General features: G+C 36.3%; 1 protein-coding gene across 1 annotated transcript in view; it reads right to left on the reverse strand.

Moving 5' to 3' along the window:
• LOC124799193 (chromodomain-helicase-DNA-binding protein 1) overlaps window positions 1–10784 on the reverse strand; it is a 78846-nt gene extending 68062 nt beyond the window's left edge. The window contains exons 1-7 of the mRNA XM_047262727.1: window positions 10758–10784; window positions 10545–10672; window positions 10268–10436; window positions 4906–5045; window positions 1679–1876; window positions 789–964; window positions 466–635 (exon numbers count right to left, since the gene is read on the reverse strand). Coding sequence (XP_047118683.1) covers window positions 466–635; window positions 789–964; window positions 1679–1876; window positions 4906–5045; window positions 10268–10436; window positions 10545–10672; window positions 10758–10784 — 1008 coding nt within the window. The remainder of the gene's footprint in view (window positions 1–465; window positions 636–788; window positions 965–1678; window positions 1877–4905; window positions 5046–10267; window positions 10437–10544; window positions 10673–10757) is intronic.
• Window positions 10785–14659: the final 3875 nt, after the last annotated feature.

Raw genomic sequence — 14659 nt, forward strand, 5'->3', positions numbered from 1 at the left:
CAGCAACAATATTGTCGGATTTACATGAATGATTTCACATTATCAATATTATGATAAAGATAGATTGCTGCTCGCCATAAAGATGACACATTGAGTTGGAGACAGGCACAATGAAAAAGACTATTAAACACTGAGATTTCAGCCGCACACACACACACACACACACACACACACACACACACACACACAAAGCAAGCCCACCTTACACACGTAGCGAGAGTGGTCAGAGAAAGCGGTTATGTGTGCATGAGGTAGGCTTGCTTGTGTGAATGTGTGTGCATTTTCTATTCTGAAGAAGGCTTGAAACGAAAGCTCAATATGTAACAGTCTTTTTGTTGTGTCCGTCTGCAACTCAATGTGTCATCTTTATGGTGATTAGCAGTCTATCTTTTTCATAATATTGTTGATATTCCAACCTGGACTTTCCATTGTTTGATTTCAAATTGTGCCAGAAAACCAACATACCTTTTGACTTTTTAATGATTCTTCTGATTCCCATGTGTTATGAATATGCGACCAACCTTTCCATTTTATCAAGTACTGTAATTCAGTATTCTCCAAATCAGTAGGATCAAAGTCTTTGTTGGGGTCACCATTCTCTTCCACAGCATATACAGTCGTCATATTGCCAGTAACTAGGTATGGAAAAAATAGCCATTATATTGATTACTACATCTGAATTTTAAGGCTGCATACTGATCTTTTTTTCGGAAAGGAGAAACTAAAGATATGCAATGCAAATTTTGTGGTTAGAGAAGGCAATGTTATGAATTTAAATGATGACATACCTCCCTTTTTACCTCTCCTCCACGCCAACACTTTTTCAATAGTTTCAGCGTTGTCAGGTTCTGCTGGAACAGCAGGCTCTGTCCAGTCAACTTCAACTAGATCTTCTGAATCTGTTTTCTCATCTTCGGTTTCTTCTTTGTAGCTTACACCAGTCGCTGCTCTTCTGTTGGTATGCCTGTACATATTACAACTTCAACTTAGAATACGGCAGGATACGAGGATTACAGACATGTGTTTTAATTTGGTGACACTTAATTTATCATTGCAAACACAAATTACTCTTGTGGTAAATTACTGTTAGTGCAGGTACACTGAATTATGAAATTTCTATAGTTCTAACTCTTCTTGTAATTCACTTTGTGCTAACTCTACTCATTCCTGTTATCCAGATCCTGCATAGAATGTAAGAGCTAACACAGTGAAACAGCACTTTATCATGATAAATAGACAAATAAGTACTAATGTAAAGCAAGGAAGATTAACTACCCTCCGTGACAGTCCCAAATCCACTTACTCTGCTGTCAAAGTATCAGGAATCTTTCCTGAGAATAAAAGGCAACCAGGGTGTGGGGCCCACCACACAATGCCCTCCTAGCGCAGCAGCAAATAGAAAGGCTGCACTGTACCTGCAGTAAGGTCAATAGTCTGGTCACAGGCTTGCGACACAGAATTTATCTTTACCCACTCATTTTGAAGCTAATCAAACACACTTTCAGTGTCTTGACAGCAATTCAAAATTATTTTGATATGAATATTTTATGCTTTTCCCAAATTAAATTGTAAGCTTTGCTCCTCTTGGGATTAGTAGTAAAGATTGCTTAAATAATTTTAATCAAATTTGCTTAAGATGTCTTTTGTTATTGAAGACTGTAGTAATTTTTGAACTTGCCTTTGGTTCTCAGCATCTTCATCTGTATTAAAACTTGATTCATCCGAAGTCTCACTGTATTTCCTACGTGAAGACTTCTTTCCTTCAGGTTTATGACGCACGGGTCTTGTCTTTCCCTTCCTTGAAGGTGGTTTGCTCCTAGGAGGTGGCACGCCTTCATCTTCAGACTCTGAGGTATCAGAATTCCACGTATTGGAGCTGCAAAGAAAATCATTATGTTCAGAGGAACATTTAGTACTCCAACAATAAGAACAGTGAAGACTACACATGCTATTCATAAATGTGGAGATAATATTCTAAAAAAAACTGACAATATCAGCAATTATTTGTCAGGTCAGTTTTCATTTCTGGGTTTACTGTTCTCTTAATATTTCACTATGATGATTGGTATGATTCAGGAAAGTCTACTTAAAGATAGCTGGCTTAAGATACGAAATACTTTCTCTCACTTATGACTCCAGGATTATAACCGAATGCATAGCCAGACAATGAATACTTCAAATTCTCCAAATCAAGGCATTTGATTTTACAAGGAACAAAAAAGTTTTTGCCAAATTAGACAACAAAACTATCAACAGTCACCACCAGTGATGCTGGACAATTAACGACTTATACAACTGCTCATTCTCAACCTACTGCATATCATTATAAATAGGAAATGAAATACAGCAAGCCTTCAAATTATTACAGCTTAAATTGTTCCTAACACTGCAAAGGTGTGCCCTTTGTATTCTTGATGCACACAATGCCATCTTGTTAAACTCTTATGGAGTGTTTGTGTATAACACATGCGTGCGAGAGAGAGAGAGAGAGAGAGAGAGAGAGAGAGAGAGAGAGAGAGAGCTGCCAGGCATGGGTAAGAAAATTTGTCACACACTAACATTCATTGTTCTAACAAAATATGCTGCACAAAGGAAGAGAGTAACTTCGTAGGAAAAAGTAAAAAAAGTGCCATACTTTATTTTAATCTTTCACACTTACATGACTACTTTGTAATTCATGCTGAAATGCATGGCAGGCAGTTCATCAAACCACCTTCAGACTATTTCTCTACCATTCCAGTTCCACATCTAAGTCACAAAGACCGAAGATTTCACTGAAAGCTTGTCATCTGAGCTCTCAAGTTAACTGTGCACAACCTCAACATGCCTGTTTCAGAGTTGCCAAGCAAATGATGAGCAGCTGCATCAAAAAGATGACTAAGCATTACATATACTCAGAATTAATATACCGGAGCGCAATGGTTATACAAGCGGCACTTGACATACAGGTCACTGAATTATGTGAAAGACAGGAAAGATAGACCTTGCAAAAATCAGGAATATGTGGAACAGCAATGGGCAGCTAGAACTGTTGAAACCAGAAGCCAACAGATGTGCAGTGAGATACTTTATTCAGCTTGTCTAACTTAATACTTCTGGTCCTACCAGAACAATGGATAGTTCCCAGTGTGCGTACTTTGAAATACATACGAAAAAAATAAAATTACTGTCTTTCCTTAAATGCCGATGAATTTTGGGGCACATGTATGACCTGCTGTTGCTTACATCCTTTTCAGTGCACTACTGCTATAGAGAGTATTAGCAAACAGCTGTCATTATCCCCAGTGGTATCTCGAACACATTCTACTCGCACTGATTAGTTCCTGTGAACATTTATTGCACTCGGCATGAAAGAATTCCTCAACAAAATGTCTGTGACTTGGAACAGTAGTTTTAAGGAATAATAGATTTTCATGCCATTTGAGACTCTCCTGAGTATACAAAACATCTTCAATGAAAGAAACAGTCTTAAGCTCTTGATTTCTGTGAGACTGGTTCTCCACAGCCTCCAGCTGGCTAGCAGCTGAGGTACAGAAGTTGTCCTGCAGTATTCGTGTGGGATGCCCCACTCCTTAATTGTCAAACCACAGGCAGTCCACTACATGTATGCAATAGTAGCTGTGCAAATACTGCTGACATATATTTCTAAGTGGCAACTGTTCATATCAGGTGTTTCTTTTTTCCAATTCTGCACTCAGAAATATGGTGGTGATGCCCAAGATGGAAACAGATAGTGAAAACAGGAATACCATCATGGAGTAGATATAAATCAGAAGTTATTTAGCAAGGAAATGTACAAGCAAGCGAGTGGAGTGGGACACACTGACTAGATTTTTATGGTTTATGATACTGTAACAGAATACCAGAGGGAAGACTCCTACAACTCCGAACATCTTAGTTTGAAGTACATCTGGAGGAAAATATTTTATTTTTGTGGTTTCTATGGTACTGGAAATTGGGTTTGTCAACTGTCAAGTATTTGTTATGGAGCACAAGGACCTTCCTCACTCAACTGTAGTTACTGTTTTGATATATTTGCCATTGATTACAAAGCAACTATACCTTCATTTTTGGCTCCTAAAGTATTGTTATTGATGTCATACATTACCACAAGTATATCCTGTTAATGTACTCCAGCATCCTCTAGTATGGAAACTACAAGACTGTCAAGTTCAGATGAATTTGCAGTGCATGAGAGCTGAAGTGTAAACACTACAAAAGGTGCCATGAAACTTCAAGTGTTGGCATTATGCCATTATAACTATGAAACCCTGAGTGGTAAGTTCAGCCACTTGATGAATAGACTTTCTTTCTTCACACACCATGTCATCTTTCCCTCACAAACTGAGAGTTATGCCCTAGATTATTCTGTTAAGTTTTGGTAACTGTGAGTAGTGTGTGTGGAGTATGTGTTGTGTCAGTGCAGCTGAAATGAGAGAGAGAAAGGATAAGGTGGAACTCTGCACCAAATGATCACCAACTGTAATGTCCCCATCCCATGGATGAATCACCATACACAATATCACATGGCCCCCATCATGACACAGTGGGAACATTTGGAATTTAACCCTGAATAGTGAAGCAAATTCTGGTGATCAGGAACTTTTCTCCACAACTCTCCTGCCCTTACTGGTCCAACCCTGATGGTGAAAATTTCTTTCACCACCTCTAAGTTGAGTGCCCCTGTACAAATGTATGTTAGTGTGCTTGACTATAACGGTAGTATGCCTCTAATGAATATAAAGAAATTCAGTTAAGGGCAATTCTTTTCGACAAGTTTCATGGAAATTAAAGGTTTTTTTTATGAATGATTATTTTTAGAATGGAACAATCTAATTTTATACATGTATGTACAATGCAGCATGGTAGAGACAAAACTACAGTAGAAATGTTCCTACAACATACTTCTTTGAAGACCGTTTAACTGTAGACTTTTTCTTCCCCTTGTCACTGGAATCACTTTCAGCTGCATTTAATCTCTCAGGTTCCTTTCGAAAACGCCCTGATCTTCTTATTCCATATACATCTGGATTGTCTTCCCAGCACTGAAAAAGTAACAGATACATACACGTATACATATAAACACTCAACAGTCTCTAAATAAAACTTTTTGTATGCATATTGAAAAAGGTAAATGAAAGTATTACATGATGTAAGAAAAAGCCCAAGGAAAAAGTATAAAAATATTGTTACCAGTCACAAACATTATTGTGCTGAAACTTGTTCATTTGTGATGGATTTCAGGCTCTGACTAACGTAAGTAGTACATTGTCATTAATACAGAATGGCTAGTGCTTTGGAGTGACAATTCACATTTACAGTGGAAATTATGCCATTCCATTACAAATGTGGCAATAGAAAGTGCTAGTAGAATGTAAATAATTTTGTTGGGATGTTACCTTCGCTTCTAAATTACTGTCATTTCAACGCTGATTTGCAAATTTTATCACAAATCTTTCGGGACTGTAGGTTTTCAAATTCTGACTGGATTCATTTCTTCAAATGCTCAACAACATGAATTCTGATTGAATAAAACTCATGTTTTAGTATTCCCCAGACTGAAAAATCCATGGGTGTGAAATTTAGGGATCATGGTGTTCATTCAATAGCACAGTACCCCAACAGCAATCCATTCATCACAATTTTCATTGAGAAAGTCTCACAATTACTCCATAAGGCAGGGGTGCTTGATCTTTTTGCCTCATAAACTTTTCCTTAACTGGCTGGAGATGCTCAATAAGCAGACAACTTTCTAGTTCTAACAACCTGAAGCATATCTAGGTAATTTACAGGACTGAAAATACTGTTAAAAAATAATGCCTGATCACCCCACTGCCGACAATCCCCACCCATACAGTCTCTCCAGGAGAGTTTAACTCTGTCTCCATTGCTACATAATGATTTGTAGAATCCCAGTGGACACAGTTGTGACTGTTCATTCTGCCATTTGCCCTAAAATTCACATTGGCTCTCCAAAGAATACTTCTGTAATAAGTGGGATTGGCTTCTTGTTGGACTGTGTACAACTCGCAGAATTCCATACACCTTTACAGATCATCTACATTTAGGTACTGAAGAGTGCAGTATGCGTAAATTTCAGCCTTTTCTTAGTTCTTTGTAGACTTGTTTTTGCTATTCCATACTCTTTGGACACTTTTGTTTGGGATTTAGTCAGCGTCAGCAAAAAGCATTGCATGTTAAGATTCTCTTCTGTAGTAACAAACTTTAGTCTACCTGAACAAGGAAGCTCCACTATCGACCCAGTCTCTTCAAATCTTCGTTGAGACGGAGGTTGGATGTTTGGAAAATGTTCCACGAACTAATCAGAAACATTACTCTAATTGCCATGTTTCCACCTTATTTGTAATACAAATACACACTGTTCTGTGGTTGTCTTTCTATTCATTGTTTCTCAGGTAACAATAGACAACATAACTTCAAACTGCTAGTGTCAACTGACTTATGGGTACTATGCACTAGTCAACTTCACAACAGACTACCACTACACTAGGAGAAACAAAGTACAAGAATGGCTAGCGACAACTGACTTATGGCCTATTTCATAGGTACGGTAACTGGACAAACATTATCTGCACTGAGAGTGCCAGTTTTGCTCTAAATCATCAGCATTTCTACATTAACAACAAGATTTTGTAAAAGTTAGTCATTACTGAATTATATTGGACTCTGAGTGTATGCAGCGTGTGCTGAGTTTGCAGACCTTGATATGGATCACAGATAAATAAATTAAATGGATCAAAATTTGTGATAGATAGCTGTTCCATTAATAAAAAATTTATGTATATTAGAACGAAGTGCAGATAAGAGAGAAGATAGGGAAGAAATGAGAAATGGATAGCAGGATGAGCTATTGCAATCAGAAGTGCATAAACCTAATTTTCCACAAATTTACAGGAGACAAAAAGTTCAAATGACATCTTACTAAATTGTAATGGAAGAGTTTTCATTTTGTTTGCTCTGTGGTATAGTTTTATAAATTCCATTTGCACAGTTCAGTATATCACTCATCTCCTAAAACAGAAACTTTTTGAAGAATATGGTTTGAGCGCCTTCAGTTGTGACTTGTACCTTTGCACCAAATCTATGGGGACTTATACCATTTTCAGAAATAATGCAAGTCTTTAAAATAAGAAAGTGACTGTACCTTACTGACACTATACTACATTAAAGAGAAGACGAAGATTTTAAATTATTTTTATACTACTCACATCTGGAAGAAGCCTAATAACATTATGAAAAGCAGTCCAAAAACCACAAGCCAATAATGCTTTGAAATCCTCTGGTATGTACCTTTTTATGTAGGTTAAATTCATAATAGTGCTCTCGATACTTTGTTCAAACTTTCATTTTTCGTGGATGCTAGCCTGATGGTGTTTTCTGGTGTGTCACCTGGGAGAGCATTCCTGATGACACCAGTTAATATTATGTTAAGGTAATGCAAATGGAATACACCAGGAATTAGCGATTGCATAACAACAACATTTTTTCTTCTTCTAACTAGTGAGGAGGATCCCTAACTCAAAAAAGGCTTCAGTGTATTGTAATCAGTTTCTTTCATGACATGTCAATCCTTTTAAAGTCACATAGAATTTCCAAACTTTTCTTGCAAAGAAGATCCGCCACATTTTCTTCAGTAACTCTATCCACTTCAAATTTTTTTTCCATAAGGTTCTTTCACCATGATCATTACATCATGGGTGTACCCTGCACATATTTCAGACAGGATCTAGTGACGTGGAAAGTACCTTTTTGTCAAAGATTTTCCTGTATACTGGCTTTTGTACTATAATATCAAGAAAATGAGCAGCCTGGTATATCTGATTTTTGAATCAGCATGTTTGTTTTTGTGCAGGTGTCTCTCCCTGTTGTTGTCATCAATAAAACTAGAGAATGAACAAAGCAGTTTTAACAATAGTGATTACAAACTTCTTACTAATACCAAAACTGTTCATACAATATGCTTTACAAATAAGAAGCATTTTGTCCACAGATTAATGGGTGATACTTGTGGGTTAAGTATCTCATTTTCTGCTTGTTTGTATCTCCTACTGTCTTTCTTTCTGCCTGCTTTGCCAGAGTGATGATAATGTTGGTGGAGGCTCGATTACCCAGACCTCAGTTGTACAAGTTTGTGATAATCTGAATTGTCAACTGTGAGCAAATATCTTTGCAGTCTAGTCCATGCATGCACGGATATGGTGCTGGGATTACCTGCCCGCACCACCTCTGCCATCCCAATGGATCAAGGTATTATTGAAACATTAAAATGACTTTTTAGAAAACAACTATTACGCTGACTGATATCTGTTAATGGAGATAACATAGAAGTCATTTTGTTAATTTTCAAGTACGAAAAAACTGTTTACATCAAATGACAATTACCAAATATTTTAAACAAAATTAAACTATAGTCACTGTCTTATTAAACTTTTGTTAGGTATTTCACAATTAAGGTTGCAGTATTTTAGTAATTTTAAGAAAATATGTATGTATGTATGTATTGTATGAAGATGTGTCTCTAATCTCTTAATAAATACTGATTTTTGTTGATTTTAATAAGTTTAATTTGTTTTTGTTATTCTGAACATACATCTAGTGTTATCTATTATTCCTACAAAGATAACTATACGACAACTTATGCAAGTGACAGAGGTTATCTTTCTAGACTTAATACTATAAAAATTTCTCTTCTGCATACATTCGGTTGTCCGGATTTTGGAATAGTCAAATGACTCACGTCTACAATAATCATCCATATTCCAAAATTCTCAAAGAATACTCTCCCTTTCATTGTCTGTGAAACATTCTTTACACCTAGATTTATGTTCATTCAATTCTTTGTATTGTTCGACTTGTACCCGAGTTCCACCAGCTTCAATTTTTTGCTGCTTTCTGTTCAGTTTTATCTCTCACAGTTTCCCACTCACATCTGGCTTTTTCTTTCTTTGTTTTACTGTTGCGATTATTTGTCTAATTTTCATCATTCTGTAGTGAAAACTGGAATATTCTCTGAACATCAGAAGACATGAACCCAGTGAAGTACAGTAAAATAAATGCCTCTAGGCACACAAGTACAATCAAAATGAATGAGTTAGGAATATTGCTGTATGACATACTGATCCCCACAAAGGCAAAAGAAAGATGTCCTGTTAAAAATTACTTCCTGAAATTGAATTTTCTTGTTTGCTTGTTGACAGCTGTCACTATACTATTCTTTGAGACCATTCACTACTCATAGGCACTTCCAATTAACTTCTTATATTGAAGAATAAGGCTCTGTATTTACTCAAATGAAACACCAATAAAGCACATGTTCACAACTTAACCAACAACAGTCTGGAATCAGACAACCTAATAATAATGGAGGGTCAGTAAAGACATACATCCCATAGCTCCATGGAATTTGGCAAGTGCAAAAACAACAGTAAAGGTAACAATGGCTACAAGTACATGTGAAACACTGTACCAATTTCTACCCATATAAGAAAACTGATGGATGGATGGATGGGAGGTTTCAAGTCACTTACACTGATTAGCCAAAACATTACGACATTGCCACTGTGGGGATGGATGCCATCTGGTGGCACTGCAAGCATGTGACTCAGTAATGAAAGTGTAAGAGGAGCAGAGATGAATAGACACACATTTTAGTGACAATACAGACCACAAATTGGGAAATCCACCGACATAAGTAACTTTGACAGCGGGCTGATTGTTATGGACCAGCACTAATGAAGCTGGTCAGCTGTTCACATGCCACTGTCGTGAGCATCTGTGGAAGGTGGTTAAAGAGTGATGAAAACATCAGTACACGACAAGCGGTTGGACGTCTTTGGTTTTGAAATTGTTAGTTCATCGTTTTATTAACTATGCATGGATGGGGCACAGGCAAATTAAAATGGACTTCTTAGTTTCTGGATAGAAAGAGTTTCTTTGAATAGGATTATATAATATGTTCTCAAATTAAAAATTAGCATTAAGGGTGGACAAGTGGAATGAGCTTTTCTGTTGCACAAAAAAAATGATAAAAATCTGAGATGCTAGACTTGGACTTGAAATACATATTAAACTTGGATAATGAACAGGAATGTAGACAGAAACATTCTTGTTTAGTAATGTGTCCTTGTCGTTTAATCTGCTATCTGATTTTGAAACAAACTGTAAGTCGATACAAAAATGGAGTTTTTTTTAACACTATAATTTCACAGAGGAAGGCCACACAAAACCTTTCGACTGTATCGCCTACCTCTGAGCTGTTTCTCGATCTTGAGCTTCTCTTCGTTACCTGCTTAATGTCACTGGCTTCTTCCTTCTTGATGGTAACCTTCTCGCAACTAAAATCTTTTTCAGAGCCAGATTTCTCCGATTCTGACCCACTGCCACTACCTGAACCTGATTTTGATGACTGCGAACAACTAAAAGAGAAAAGTAATTTTTATTACCATTTTGTTGACATAAACAGATAATGTATTGCATAAATGAAATTATTTGACAGTTTAAAGCTTTACAGTTAGAGGCTTTACCTGTCCGATCTCGATCCAGACCCAGATTTAGACGAACCGGCACTACTTTTTGATTCATTTTCAGATGCTGACCCAGAATTCCTTTCAGACTCAGAAGCAGAGTCTTGTGGACTATCATTACCAGAGTCCTGCAGAGGAAACAAACATTAATTTTCTATGGCTTCCAACAAAATGTAGCTACGTTTTAAACTTCCACTATGCTCTATACACAACGAACAAATAAAATTTTGAACACTGCATGTTTCACAACTATAAACAGGATGAATTAAGATGGGTTATAGAAAACAATGTGTCAATGTGTACCACTATATGACATTCACAAAGGATGCTCTTTTACAAGAAATGAAGCACTTGTGTCTAGTTCACAAGTTAATACAGGTAATTTATTTGTGAAGTGTTTCAGAGGTTCTGAACATTGATGTCAAGCCACGGAAATGCCATGCAAATAAAGCTCATAACACATATGAATTCAGTACACTTCTGCTAACCTGAAGCATCAAAGAAGCATTAGGTAAATTACAAATACAAACTTTAGCATTTAAAAAAACACACACACGCATACATTGGTGCACACCACTTTCCATCTGGTAACCACAGTGTTATTTACACATGGAAATTGGCAAGCCAAGATCCTATGAAGTCAGGTATGCAACCAGAAGAAATGCCAAAAATTGTATTGCAGTCTTGTTTTCAAGAAGAACTAACATGCTATATCAAATATAGAAGTCCGAAAAAGGTGAGGAGCCACTGATTCCATTCATCAGCTGCCTCTAAGTGAAATACAGATTTTCACACAACAGACTTTATGGAGAAAGGCCAAATTAGTTACTTGAGACTCAGAATATTCTCTCTCAACATCCTTATTGTGGCTAGAGATTCAGCAGTAAATGCTGAAAGACTGCGAAAGCAATGACATACATCTGAGTAATGACAAAAGTTTGTTGTCGAAATCCATGGCAATATGGCCAAAATTTAGAATTACGGCCTGGAAAACTTGAATTTATATAGCAGTTAAAAAAAATGGTATTTATTGTACATAATCAGCGAAGAAAATTCAAAGACATAGGTTTTAAAAAGAAACTTCTTTTAATCAAAATACATGGGGAGATAAAAACAAAATTTGCAGAATCAAACCATACAGAACTCCTATACGGCATTGAAAGTAGTATCCGCATCTGTACTCTGCAATCAACTGTAAAGTGCACTACAGAGGGTACTTTCCACTGTACTGTGTATTAGGGCTTCTTCCCACATCATTCAAGCACTGAGCACTGGTGGAATGACTGCTTAAATGCTGTGATTCCTCTAATCTTGCCTTTGTGGTTCCCATGGCAGTGATACATAGCGGGTTGTATAGTAAAATTGTTAGCAGGGTTTTACTGATTTTCAGAGGATCGAATTCATGACATTCCCATTGCTTCTTAGTTAAACTTGTGACATCTTGAAAATGTGCCACAACAAAAAACTTATTTTTTTAATGCACCTACATGAAAATACTTGCAGCATTTATTTCGCTCACAGTAAATTAATATTATTATGCTATTTATATTAGCTATTATGTATTAATGTAACATGGGAAACTTTTTGGCTAAAAAAAAAAACCAATTTAATTGTCCTTAGTGCATTTAAAATGAGATTAAAATTCTGATAGTTTTATATTAATTATTGAGAACCTTTGAAGAAATACCTTTCCAAAAAAGATATCAATTAAAAAAAGGAAGTGAACAGAATTAAAGGAGTATGTGTTCTAACTGATACTTCTACAGCAACACATTAGATGGCAGAACTGTTGTAGAGTGAAGCTACAGTTTAGATGTCGTTTCCATGAGCTGTAACACCTCATATAGCTCTGTGATAACGAAGCCAAATTTCTCACTCTGAACCTGCGCCTCCCCCCCCCCCCACCCCCTCCCCACCAAAGATCAAAAACCCAGTAGTAGAGGCTGTTCTATCATGGCTTTCACAGAAAGATATAAAATTCCCCAGCTTAATGGGTTCTGGTGAATCTTTATACATATTATTAAATGGACTCCTGGATACAACATTCTTGGGGGCAGAGTTACTTGCCACTCCCATCTAGAACTGCACCTGACTGACACACAATACAAAATTCATGACCACACACTCAGTTTTATTACTTTCATGATGACCTGCTCATTTTCATTACTTTTTCACGACTTTCATGACCAGCACACACACTGGTTCAGTACCCAGTCTCCGGTTTGAACACACAGTACTCATGTGTCAAGAAAGAAGTATTATTAAATACAAACAAACAATAAAACCTATACAAAAGGGCATAATCAACCAGAAGTTGCATTGTAGCTATTTATTTACAACTAGTTTTGATAATACATTACCTTATGAATGATATAATCAAGTCATACTGGCTTACTATGATGAGCCATTGTCATCACATAAAATCAAGTATTATGCATTTTATGAGATTTTTGCAAACATCACAAGACAACTGTTACACTAAAATAATACTATCAAGCCAGTCATCATCATATGAAATCAAACATTAAGCATTTTATGAGATTTTTGCAAATGTCACAAGACAACTATTACACTAAAATAATACTATCAAGCCAGTCACCATCATATGAAATCAAGCATTAAGCATTTTATGAGATTTTTGCAAATGTCACAAGACAACTATTACACTAAAATAACACTATCAAGCCAGTGGACTTTACAGTAAGCATATAGATCATTCCATATCAAGTGGTTTAGTGGTTCCCACCATACCATCCCGGATTTTGTTCTAATTTTGTAGGCTGTGTATGTTACACATAATTCTTAGATCTCAATATACAGTATTTGTCCTTTAGGACTGCCTAAATTTAGGTTGTTAAAATCTAGCAATGAGGGTAGAAAGTTTTCTTATTTTTAAGGCGACATCTTGCATTGTATAGTTAAGCTACGTCCTACAGAGTTGGTACATTAATACAATAGCTTGAGTAGCATTAGGGATACTATATTACTTGGCAGTAACATGTCATATGAAAGTTACTTTTGTCCTTAAGTTTTGTACACCACTGTATAATAGTCACCAGAGCACGGCACTCAAAGTTGTCAAGAATTTCAATTTAATGAAAAATCCTCAGAATCCATGTGAAGTTATTTCCTAAAGTAATTACCGCAGAAAGCTCTGTTTTGGACAGTTTTTTAAAGTTTCCTTGCAAGATCTGTAATATTAGCATTTACGAGTGGACAGTTATTGAGGTAACAGGGGACAAGTTTGTTCCGTCCTTCACATTTAGGTGACTTTAAACTTCTGTGTCTCAAAAGGGCCACTGCTAATGCAGTCTGCTCAATGTTCATTAGAAATGATATGTTTTTCTTCATAAGATACCTTAATATCACTTTCATACTCTGTCAGATATACCCAAAATGAGTTAGTTTCATGCTCGTGTTCTGTGGATCATGTGGACAATAAACAATAATGGTGTGGAATGAGTCTTTTACATACACATGACAACTTAATGTACAAAATCGAAAAAGCTTTTTTACCAAAATATCTACAGATGTGAAATAGTAATTCCTACCTGTCACCTTTAAACATTACACTAACAGCAGTTCTTTTAGAGAATAGGAGTTGGCAAGAAGACTGTTTGTTTTCAAATTTTGCTTTGCTGTCTATCAGACACTTTATATCCATGGATAAGTTATCAAAAATTTTGGCTGCAGCATTGTGTACCCCTTTCTGTGCTAAAGACAATCTCAATGTGGAGAAAAAATTGAGTCATTTTTTCCTTCTGGTTTGTAATTATGTACATCATCCTTTTGACCTGCAGTGGATTATTTACAACATACTTCATTAGAGAATAAATATACTGTGAAGCAACAGTCAGACTGCCCAAGTCTTTAAACAGATATCTACAAGATGATCGTGAGTGTGCACCACATATTAATCTTACCGCATATATTTAAGCAAAGAAGACTTACTTTCTTTCTTTCTTAAAGATTAGTTATCCCAGAACATTTCTCACATGACATTACTGAATGAAAATAAGTGGAATACTTCAACTGACTGAATTGTCTCTCCCAAGATTTGCAATGATTCTAAATGCAAATGTGGCTGAATTAAATTGTTTTGGGAGTTCTGAAAT

Source organism: Schistocerca piceifrons, chromosome 5 (assembly GCF_021461385.2).
Source record: "Schistocerca piceifrons isolate TAMUIC-IGC-003096 chromosome 5, iqSchPice1.1, whole genome shotgun sequence".
NCBI lineage: Eukaryota > Metazoa > Arthropoda > Insecta > Orthoptera > Acrididae > Schistocerca > Schistocerca piceifrons.